Source organism: Lipophrys pholis, assembly GCF_963383615.2.
Source record: "Lipophrys pholis genome assembly, chromosome: 10".
Lineage (NCBI taxonomy): Eukaryota > Metazoa > Chordata > Actinopteri > Blenniiformes > Blenniidae > Lipophrys > Lipophrys pholis.
The window spans coordinates 27,686,418-27,698,641 of NC_137640.1; the positions used below are offsets into that span (position 1 = coordinate 27,686,418).

The following is a 12,224-nucleotide window of genomic DNA, read 5'->3' on the forward strand; positions in this document are numbered from 1 at the left end:
GCAGTACTCTCATACACCGGGATAAAACATTTCAAACTAAGAGATAGGGTGTCCCTCCTTTACATCTTTACTCCCGCTTTTGTTGCTTTTTAAGGTTCTCTCGGTTTCGTACCTGAAAGACGATTATCATAGTGAGGAAGAGATAAATGGCCGACATGATGGGCGATAAGTCTGTCCCCTCTGGGCTAAGAACGTCAAAGACGGGCCTCTTATCTCCGTACTGAAACATCCACAACCCGTGACCTGGAACAGCAATAGCACAAGGTCAACTCACATGAACAGCAGCGGGGGAGGAAAAAAAAGAAAGAAAGAAAGAAAGAAGAAAGGCAGGCAGATTTTTCCTTATTTGTTCATTTAAGAAATGTCACAACAGAGCCTGTTTACACTACGACCAAGTGTTACGTACCAATAGCAGCAAACAGGCACATGACCAGCAGGATGATGACACACCAGAACACATCTACATTCATCTGTCGCTCCAGTTTGCTGCGCTTGTAACGTGGGCCGTTGTTGTTCAGCATGGCTTTGGTCTCGTGACCTGTGGAGACGTTAGTCAGAGGTCAGACATTAAGTGCAACGCATTGGCAGCGATGTTTTTTCTACATTCTTGTTTCATGGGGCTGACCTGCATAAATTACGATTCCCACAGCCTCCTCTGTGTTACGGATGGTGCAGCCTCGCAGCAGCAGGTTTTCTTTGTAAAGTGCATCTCTTCTGCCGCTCCGGTGGACTCTGTCAGACGAGGGAATTATATAAGATAATGAGCGCAAAATGATCAGGGTTCACACTCAGGTGAGAAAGAGAGGAGGAGCATAGAGTCTTTCTGTAGCAGAATCTCAAAGAACACACGGTTTACCCGGCTGAGCGCCTCCATCAATCACGCTGTGGAGCGTCATGGTGCCCCCGCACCAGGAGCCCTTATCTCAGCACAAAAATCCCCCCGATGCAGAAGCAGTGACTGTGCTGCCGCTCTGCAGAAACCCCCCTTGGACTTGAGAGTCAATCAGGCAATTCACTGCCTCATCGCTGACCCTCACATCTCGCTTGAGACTCGTCAGTTTGAAGCTCGTCTTGAGCCTCAGTGTCACCAGAAGAGCAAATTCAACTCTCAGCCGGCCCGCCGGGGGAACTTCAAACCCCTCTTTGGGAAAATACTTCTCCACTTTGAGTAAGACGTGTTAAACAATCACACAATGGGAATATTATTGGCTTTCAATGTCATCTTTAATCCCATTACTAAATTGAGGATTACAAGTGTGTTGTTTCTATAGACTCTGGCTGTGAGCAGCGCTTACTCATCTCTGTTGGAGTCACGCAGCAGTCAACATGCGCACAGACAGGAACGTCCACCCGAGTGACACGCCACCACCGCAGCAGATTAACGCCGCCGTCCCTGAGCTCAGAGGAACACGCACACACACACAGTCCTATTTCATGGCCAGCTCCGTTCGGAGGGGGAAAATTGATAACACCCGAGGAGTGATCTCTCCCCCAGAATATGGGAGCAAGATTAGACTCCATGTCAGTGGCCGTAATGTAATAAAACCCAGAATGAGGCAAGGCGCGGTGCCCTGTGCCTCGCTGTAGCCTGGCAACTGAATACCTGCAGCATCTGGGCTCCTATTGAGCAAAGACTACATGTCATAATCATGCATGTGTGGGTCCAGTCCATCACGTTGCTGTGCACTCCCAGAACATTCCTCTTGCACATACAAGCACTAAATCCCACTCTAAGCTCAGCTGGAATCACAACGTCCATAACCCGAAACTCAACCCGGCTGTCGCCACGACCTTAACCCAGACTAACATTCCCTCCATTGAAAAGTGTGATGATTTATTTTCTAGTAGAGGCTTAATTGTTGGCCCCACAAGAACAATATTGGGTACGTTGGTCCTGTGCACTAACGCTGTGGGGCCTGTCTTCTCACATAAGTCAGTCCTTATAGTAATACTGCGAGAGGCCGTTTGTTATTGTCCTCAGGCTAAACTGCTAGCCAACCGTAAAACAGAAACGGCTGAAAATATTTCAGTTTGTGTGGAACAAATACACCAAGGCCAACAACACAACAACGTTTTCAAGTGAAAAACAGAAAAGTTCCGGAGCAATTTGGGTGTCCGTTTACACGACAATGGTGCTCGGAGCCAATGAAAATGTAACTTTTAGAAAAATGCCTCCCAAAGTGGAACTTTTCAGAAACACTCCGACTCAGGCCGTGTCCACACGAGCCAAAACGATCCGTTTTCTCCCCGTCATTCTTCAAGTGGTCATATGATGTTAAATTTTACTTTCTACTGGTTTCCCAACAGTACTAATCGTCCCCATGCCTGGTATGACGCCCCAGAAGTGAAGAAAGTCTGTCCTCTCTCTCTCTGGCTTGTTTCAGTTTCAAAAGTGTGTTGCTCCAACCAGTCAATCAAACCCTATATAGTGTCATCGGGGGTTTAGCCAATCACAATCAAGGTAGGCCCTCCCTTTGACTCCTCCCACAGTTAGGCAGCTCTCCTCTGGTACATGGCACCAGAGGAAGTACTTCCTTCTCTTCCCAAGATGGACAAGTGTGGGTGGAGCCAGTCCAGCTCACACAGACACAGCAGATTCTGAATGCAGCTCCTATGATCCAATATTAAAATGGAGGAAAATCAAGGAAAAACTGGATTTGGGGCAATAAACCTTGAAGAGACCCATCTGAAAGTGTTGAAAATCTGTAAAATATGACCCTTTTAAAAGCATTTCCATCCATGAGTCACCATGAAAACAGCTCAAAACAACAGAGGACATATGCCAGGCCTTTAGATGGCGCTGTAACTGCTACAGAAATACACCGAAACCGGAGAAGACACAGAACTGCTCATCCTTGTATTTGAGAAATCCAACAAATGGCCTTATTAAACCAATTAGTATCAGCAGCTTCTGCAGCACGACCCGGAGCATGTAGTCCGCCATTGTTGTTGTTGTTGTTAAGTGACGTTGTGAAGAGGGTCGCGGGCTTACAGGTCGAGATTTGGGGTGATGACATCACAAAATTCCCCACGCTGGAACCCCTTTCAAAAATATTAATAAAAAAAATTTAAAAAACGTTTTGGGGCTCCTAAAATGCCGCCCCGTGTGGACGAAACGGGGTTGTCATGTGGAGAGGCGAAATGGGCGAAAATGCTCCGACTTTGTGGAAGCAGCGGAAAATGAAACTTTTCGCCCGTCCATATGAATGTCCGTGTACTCGCCATCGTTACCAGTACCAGTGTTTCTGCAGTCTACAAGAGACGGGCCGCGAGTGTCTCCAGACAGTTTAGTTTTTAGTTACGCCATGATGAAGCCCGAGCGCTTTCAGCAAACTTAGTTCCGCCTTGGCGACCGTTTCCAAAAAGCTGCATCTTCAGTGGCTCCGAGCATCATTGTCGTGTAAACGGACAGTCAAAACACAACCAGAGTTTTGTGTTTTCACTTGAAACCGCTGCCGTGTAAACGAGCCCTTTGTGCCAACACTGGGGGAATGCTTCCACTTCCTGTCTGGTCGACTTCTACTCAAGAAAACAATGGCTGTGGTTAAACTAGGTGGCAGTAGTGAGTCAGTGAAGTACTGTGCAGTTTGTTGAATTTCCGTCAGCACAATGAGTAGACATCAATTCAATGAAGTCATGAATATTGTTTTCTTCCTTTAACCTACTTTCACCCGTTTTACATCCCAAAATAGTACATGCTGTACCTGCAAGAATTATGGTAAACACATGGTAAAAAACAATATATGACCATGTTTTCCCGAGTATTGCGACAGCAATATTTGCAGTAAATGCAATCAATTAAGCAGCTGATCTTTGTGGTCGCAGATTTGTTCATGCAAATAACAGTGCTCTTTCTCTTGGCCCAAATTAAGCACAATTGTAACTGGGTTGTTTGTGTTTCTGTCCTTTGCTTTGTGGTCAGCAGGAGTATAATAATTAGAGCTTTTAAAAAATGTAAATAATTGAAAAATGTAACTCTCTTACTTCATATTCGATCATTTTGAATGAGCAGATTATGAATGAACAGTATGTGGAGAAATATATATATTTTTTTTAAATATGTATGCCGGTACTACAATAATTTCTGTTGTTGATGTTGCAATAAATAAAATGTGCAATATATTGTGCAGAATGAGTGATTTCTAAATATCTGGGACATCATTAGGACATTCGTCGTAAAGGATTATTTAGCAATCTGTCCATGTGGCCGTCTAGACGCAGGAAATCACTGAGAACACGACAGCGCCACTGGATAATGACAAAGCTTTAAAAGCAGCCTGACAAAAGGAACCACAAATACAAGCCTGTCAGTACGTAAGGAGGGAAAAGAAACCGGAGCGCTTCATTCAGTAATTTGCTGCAGCAGGAGAGAGTTGCTAAATGCAGTTGAATAAAGACAGAGTGGCTCGTCTCTGCAAGAAGTGAGGAGACATTGACATGTCCAGGCAGGCTCACCACACGCCAAACATATAACACACAAGGATTGTTATACGTGCACACAAATCTAATCATACCCACACAAAGGTTTTTGCTACTGTAACAGTCAATGAAGCTCATGCAGCTTGCATCAAATGCCTCGTTTTCTCACGGCGCAGAAATAGATGCGACAGCTCTGAATCATGCTAGGAGACGAAACAGTGTTTTCAAGGACGCTGCGTGAAAATCGACTGAGTGCATCCATTCTGCACTGAAGCCGGTCGACCACTGTGACCCCCACGTGCCATTAGTACGGCCAGCCGTCAGTCAACGAGCAGCCCAACAATCCAAACAACGACTAGCTGAAAAGTCATTAATGAAGCAGAGGAGTCATTGTTTGAAACCCAGTCACACTCTTTCCTTCCTTCCTTCCTTCCTCACGTCTTCCACTGGTCCCAACGCACATCTATGTGCATCTTGGGAAAACACCCACTGCGGACAGAAAGGAACACGTAAGAGTGAACACACAAGTTAATGATTCTCGTAGAGGTCTGGGAATTGCAGATACAGGAGCCGAACTGCCCAAAGCAGATGTGCTTGAAGGGGTTTGCTCGGGTCACAAAGAGAGCGCAGTGAAAAAACCCTGCAGCCGCAACCCAACCAGGCAAATCGTAACCCCGACTTGAAAAACTGTGATTATAAGCTGGAAAAACTTCTGGCACCGTCAACAAGCCACACGGTCACATTATTTCCAGTCTGAAGCTGAGCATTACTCAAAACGCTGCTAAATTAATTCACCGTGAACTGAAATTACAACCGGAAAAACGCTGACGAGAGCTAATGAGCAGGACTTTGGGGCGTCCCGGGTTCCAAACTGTTGTGTGAAGGGGTGGAGTGGTTTGGCCCGTGGTACTCACATGTATCCTCGGAATCTGTTCAGGTCGTTGTTGGGCTTTTCACATTCGATGACACTGGTGTACTTCAAAGGGTCAAAGTCGCAGTCCTGCAAGCAGAAAAGAAACACCTCAACAACAAAAGCACGCCAACGTCCACCCTACACTCATGTAATGAGATCGGCTTTTACAATACGAGGGAAAAACTCGCAACAAACTGCACATATAAGGACTTTAATTGTCTCATTGTTTAGTTATTCAGTCATCAGCTGCTTGGTAGCCAGGTATGGGGGCGGAGCTTGGCTTGACTTCCTGTCACCGACTTCCTCTCTGGAAGAAACGTCTGAGGAGAGATCACTACACTGACGTCGCAGTTAAGAGGTAAAACAAATTCATTTTTATCAAACTACACAAGGGATGCACGGATACTACACGAAGTATTCGTACTCGGAAAAAACTCCCTGATACAACCGTCATGTGCGTATGAAGTATGAATTAGGCTTTAAAGCATTTAATAACTACTCCTATTGGTACTCAATATTGGCAAGTAGAAAAAAGGTTAGTACCTGTCGTTTAAAAAAGTGGCATTGGTGCATCCCTAATATACAAAACTGTATAGTTTTTTTTGGTAGAGCTGGAAAAAAGCAGGTAGACTTGAAGTTGATGTTAAATGTTTGTGAGAGACTGAAACAAAAAGACTTTAGTGCTTCGAGGTGGTATGTTCCCTCTATGTCCTAGATTATAGAAAATGCAAACATCACTTTGTATAAACTATTGCTATGTAATGATTCGTTGTTGTATGCTAGCTTTGTCAAAACAAGCCGATTCAGAAAACAATTTAAATTAAAAAAAAGCAACAACCTGTTAACAAAAATCAACATTTGTCTCAGACAAACTTGGTCAGTTTGTTTTTAATGGGGAAGTTTCCACATAAACGACTACGTTGATTGTTAAAAACAATCTCAAAGAAAGAAACACCTAAAATCTTCTTTTGTAAGAGAACAATGTGTTTCTTACCAGCGACGCCACAGTGCCAGAATCAACTGTCTAACCCGAACCTTGTCCTGAAGGTCCAGCAGTCTTAGTGGTGGATTTCAAGTGAGGCTTTAGTAAACACATGTCTTGCTTATATTTAACACTGTCCTACACTGCAGGTAAGTTTGAAACAACATTCAACTATTTGACTTGAACAAAGAGCCACTTTATCACAGATGAGCTGACAGCAGAGTCTAACGTCCCACTAAAACAGTTGAGATTTGTGTTTTTCGTTTTTTTTTTTTTACAGTGCTGGGCAACGATCGAAATAATTATTGCAAATAATTCCATTACAACGTCTGAAATTCAACAATGAATTCAAAGTTAGAGTACAGTATTCTAAAGGATCGGAATAATACAAAAAAGGGAAATATTGAATAAATTGCTTTTAAACAGCAGTGTTTCCTTTACACAGTAGCAGTTGATGTATTTAACTTTAGCTTTGATTATGAGCCCCACTGAGCCAACTCCACCCCGATAATACTTCATTTCACAGAGATTCCTTGGTAAAGTTACTCTCAGTCTCCCTCAGTGTCCTTTCTCAATGCTGTGCAGATACCTGATTGTTATTGCAGCTGAGCTGTGAGCACGGTGGGGAGTCAGTATATCGACTGATTCACTCATTAAGTTCAGCTGAAGTTAGTTGAAAGTCAAACGCTGGTTTATCAGACAGTATTGAAAACAGATTTCATGAACTCCAGTGAGACTGGTGTCATTTGTAACGGTCGTGACCTTAACAGGACATTTCAGGTCTGGTAGCGTCTGCGGGTGGAAATAACTTCAGCAGCTTAAGCAGGCCGCAGTAAGCAGAGACTTATCATGTTGCCAATTACAGATAAAGTCATTTTATCTGTAACTGCAAACTTTTACATGCTCATTTATATTCTTCCACCTCTGAAGATCCCCAATCGATCTGGAGACCTTTTTTCATTATTTATTGCTTTCTTTTGTTGCCATTCAGCAGCACAGCGTCCATTCTGGACCCTGATTGGTCAGAGATTGTTTATCTATTTTTGTTTCAGTAAAGTTTCCCGTTTACAGAGAACAATACGCCATAAACATTAACAATGGCGAGCACAGCGACATCCGTATGGACAGACCAACAAGTTGGATTGCTTGATCACGGTGACTGTCAAATCGAAAACTACCAGGAGAACATGCACTGGGAGCCATGACACTCTGGAGTCATTGTCCTTCTACTGAGCATGTGCAGGAGAATCATTTCCTCTGGCTGTGTTGCACATGCACAGTAGCAGCGTTTCAGAAAAGTTCCACATTGGGAGCCGTTTTCAAAAAGTTGTGTTTTCAGTGGCTCCGTTGTCGTGTGAACAGACACCCAGAAAGCAACGAAAGCTCCATTTTCACATGAAAAGGTCGTAAACAGGATGAACGTCAATCATTACGGCGGCCGGCTGGCAGGAGACATCGTCTTTCTCCCTTCATTAACTCAGGGGTTCTTTCTCCGTTAGAAACTGTTTGGGACTGTACGATATACAAGACGCTCCGCAGTGGATTCCACTTCATTTAAATCCAAGTCATCAAGTGAAGCTAAATACAGTGTTTGTTCTACGTTCAGGGAGACGGTCCTGCCATGACGGCTGTGGAGTGTTACTGTACGTACATTCAGAGGAAATTACCAAATGTTGAAAAAAAACTGATGTGTCTTAAAGGAATTGTTGGTGTTGATCAACTGATGCTTCAATGCAAGTTCACTTGTCGTTAATCTTTCGAGGCTATTTTAATGTTTTTTGTGCATCATAACAAATAAAAATCTTCAATAGTTTGTGAGCTCCTGAGAACTGAGGCCCCGTCCACATGAGCCAAAACGATGTTTTTTCACCCCGGCATTCTAAAAAAATAAATAAATTCCGTCCACACGTCACTATGAAGACGGCTCAACATGAGGCTTCAGGGCATGTAGTACATATGCCAGGCCTTTTAGGGGCGCTGTCACTCACCAAATACACCAACAATGCAGAAGAAGACAGAGAGCACTTAGAAATTTAGAAGTAGGGTACGTCCGAATTGTCCCTCCTATCTTCTCCTTATGTATCGACTTCTCCTAAACCCCAGAAGGGTGATTACGTAATCTTTTTTCCACAGATGATCGCCTTTGCCTCCACACCTCAGAGCTGAGCCAGGGGTTTTAGAATTTCCCCACACTAGGACCCGTGTTAAAAAAAAAAAAAAACGTTTTCGGGCTCCTCGTGTGGAAGATCGGCCAAAGACGATGCGTTTACATGAACTGGCGTTCTCGTGTGGACGGCTTCTAAAAGTCCAAGGCATAATAATTGAGCTTAAACTTTAAATCGAACCCGTGTAATCGCAGTGACATGGCGTTATGACCATTAAATGAGAAACCTCCACCTCACCAGGTCGAAGAAGCTGCGGACGACCTGCCTCTGCTTGAGGTTGGTCTCTCCGTCCAGCGTGGCGGTCTCGATGTGGCACAGGCGGTCGGGGTCACTGGAGCTCAGCAGGAGGACGTCGGCGGGGAGGATCTCGTTGCAACGCAGCCTGATGAAGTCTCCCACTTGCACCTCCTTCCAGTACTTCTCCACGTAGCGCCTCTCCGCCCTGCGAGAACAAGTGGAGAGTGAAAAGATGAACGGATGGAGAATGAGCGCTGTCCCTCTATTGTTTTGAAAAACTGCAGCTTCTCTAAACAGGCACTTCAGCCTGATGTCCATAACTCCGCGCTGTGGGCGGCGAAGGTGTTTCACATAGAGGGGATGAGCTGTTTGTTGATGTTAAAGCTGCAGGGAGAGAGACGACCAAATGTCTTTGAATGGATCGTATTCAGCTCCACTTAATCCCTGGACTAATTCATCACGGGACCAAAAACACAATCAATCTCAAGAGATGAGATTTAATCGATTTCGCACTACAAACGTAATAGTTTCAACTTGTTCGCGTTCCGTTCTACCGTTCCTTGTGGGTTTCCGTAGTTGCTGTTGCACTTGTGCTTAAACCTGCTTAAAGCTTGAATTTGTTGAATGACTGAGCCTCGTTTGCTTTTTATTTTGGGATCGTTTATATGCATTTTAGCTCCTCGGGACAATCTCAGCAATAAAATTGCACTTTTGACAATATATCTGACGTCTGCAGTCATTTTTCAGTGAAATGAGAAAAAAAAAAAAAAATCTAAAATCAAATCGAAACTCGATTTTTTTCTTTAAAAAGTCATAGATTTTATTTTTTGGGCTAAATGGTCCAGCCCTAGTTTCAACCAATAAGCAGCCGTCTCAGTGTGACTGAGACACTCAGCTGTTTGCTCAAAGCATTTTGGATTCACATCGAAACATGGCCTTAAAAAAATTTAAAAAAAAGGTTATTCATTTAAGAATTCACACAGCATGGTTGAAATAAAGGATGAAAAACAACCATGTGTGGACCAAACAACAAACAACTTTTAAATGTAAGTGGTTACTATTCCAAGGATGATCACGTTGTTTTAATGGGGGTTGGAGTTCATTGGTGGAAAACAGTTTGGTTCTCTATCATTTGGTTCTAGAGGTTTAGGGCTGTACACTGGAAGTATTACAATGACATGCACTTTAACAAATCGAAAAACTGAAAATAAAGCAAGGTCGTGCAATTTTTTACTCAGTTCTAGGAATTCTACTTCTAGGAATCTACTCAAGAAGGAGAAAAAAGAAGATATTTTTTTGCAATAAAGTCGCCATTGTATTTCAATCGCCCTCAAACATCAAAACACCAAACAGGAACAAACAAAAAACAAATGATAGAACTTGGAGGAAAATAAAGGTATTTTAGGGGGAAAACAAAACAGAAAAACGCAAATGTAACTAATACTATGAAGACTTTTCTTTTAATGTGCGAATCCAACACAAGCACGTGGCCTGATGGATCATTTCTCGCCTCACCTCGCTGGTTCTCGCGGCATGAAGAATACGCTGCGGGTAGAAAGTCGCCCAGAGCGCACTCTCCCTGCTGATGTTTGCTCAGGAGGTCATCGTGACAGTTTAACTCCTTGGACGCTGTGAAGCAGCAGCCCTGTTCCTTTACACCCGCGTTCTGTTTATTCTAACAAATTTCTCTTTTCAAAAGTCGTCCCAGAGTCAACAGACAGGAAAAGCGTGACAAACAATGCCTCGTTCCTGCAGTCACAAGTCTCTCCTTTCATTAGACGTGAGAATTATCTTCCATTCCTCGAGCATTACTGCAGACTAACGGGGGCCGGCGCCCCCGTCACAGATCACTAATCAATTCTACAGTTGTGGAGGAAAGCACCAGCTTCAGGCAGACTCACGCTGGATGCCCAGTGACCTGGAGGGACAGATTATCTCCAGCATCAACTCATCATCACGATTAATTGTTACAGATTAACTTCTCGGCTTTTCATGAATTATCGACAAGTTACCGAAACGCAGAAAAAAACCAAAACTATCCAACTGTCTTAATGAGGGTTTCTTTTCTCGTTGCGTTACAAAAAATGTTAAATATTTGGATTGGGAAACTGTCAACTTTACACAATCTCTTTAGATGCTTTTCTTCTGCTCTATGAAAACACATCCGTCAATTGAAACTTGGACTTGGACAGTTTACGTCCAGTCACTCGTGGAGATTGAAGGTTTACTTGAATCAATAGAGCGGCGAGAAAAGTGTCCCACAACCTAAAATGTGGAATTGTTTTCTTAAACGATATTACTTTGTTTTATGGTTTCTCCTAAAATCATCTACTTAATCAGACTGACAGTTCAACGTCTGTATTGTCCGTGTATAACACCCGACTCGACGGTGTTTCTTCTCCACATTAGTGGGTGAGTGAGTGAGTGAAGGTCTAAATATTTGAAGAAGAAAAAAACACTTTAAAGTAATTCAAGAATTACTAGTTTAACTAAGAAAACTAAGAAAGAGAAACTATCATACAGACTCAAAGTACTGAAGTTGGTTTAGTACTTTCAGGCTTTACCACTTAAATGGTGTTTTTTTTAATGGATCTTTCCTCACGGCGTCACATCAGTGATCCGAACATCAGAGCGGTTGAAGCAACATAATTGTTGAATCAATTTAAGGCAAAAAACGTTGAGCGCGATTAACTGTAAAATCAAGGAGGAACGATAAAGGAGCAGAAATGTTCTATTAATTCAAGTCGTTGCAAAGTGTGTGTTCACAATCCATCATCCCTTGGCATGAAGAGCAAAACACTGAAAACGACTCAAACTAGTTTGTTTAACTCCAAACTGAAAGACGTTTTGTGAAAGACTAAAACTTTGAGGTCTTATTGTGTGAAATGATATAAAATGGACACAAACAGACACGCTTGAATATTCTAAATGTATGACTTGGAATTTAAAAAGCAATCGGGTGGCGGAGTGGTCGTCTAGCAATCAGAAGGTTTCAGGGTCGATTCCCCATCTCCCACATGTTGAAGCGTCCTTGAGCAAGACACTGGACCCCAAACTGCTCCCAATGGGTGCACTGAGCTTTTTAAATCCCTTCTTCAGGACTGTGTGATCCTGAATGTGGGATTTTCCCCACGGAACCAACAACAACTCCTCCACTACAAACCTGACATAAGAATGATTGAGCTCTAATGTTGACCAAAGTCAGCTGCTTGAGAAAGATGATCTTTTTATGCCGGGGCAGAATAAAACTGGATTATCTCCACAGATCAAGTCGGGTGAGGACTGCAGTGTGAAGGTGTGGAGCCAGAAAACACTGAGCCTTTTGATGACCGTGAATTCTGCCCCGTCCAGAGACCACAGTGCTGCTTTTCATCAGCAAAAATACAGTCTGTGCTCAGGAGGCCGAGGAAAAACAGCCACCAGCAGGTCACCAGGTTGCAAAAGAAGCAAAAGGTGAACTAAAACCTGCTTCACGTCCCCGTGACAGACACGTGGGCAGGAATGTGGT

The 12,224-nt window shown here is 43.4% G+C and overlaps 1 protein-coding gene across 1 annotated transcript in view; it reads right to left on the reverse strand.

Moving 5' to 3' along the window:
• The window catches only part of atp10a (ATPase phospholipid transporting 10A), a gene marked incomplete at its 5' end in the record, with an annotated part of 51,132 nt that overhangs the window by 38,369 nt on the left and 539 nt on the right, over positions 1–12,224 (reverse strand). Inside the window, 5 exons of the mRNA XM_080473963.1 lie at positions 113–243; positions 407–538; positions 626–732; positions 5,334–5,419; positions 8,717–8,921. Coding sequence (XP_080330089.1) covers positions 113–243; positions 407–538; positions 626–732; positions 5,334–5,419; positions 8,717–8,921 — 661 coding nt within the window. The remainder of the gene's footprint in view (positions 1–112; positions 244–406; positions 539–625; positions 733–5,333; positions 5,420–8,716; positions 8,922–12,224) is intronic.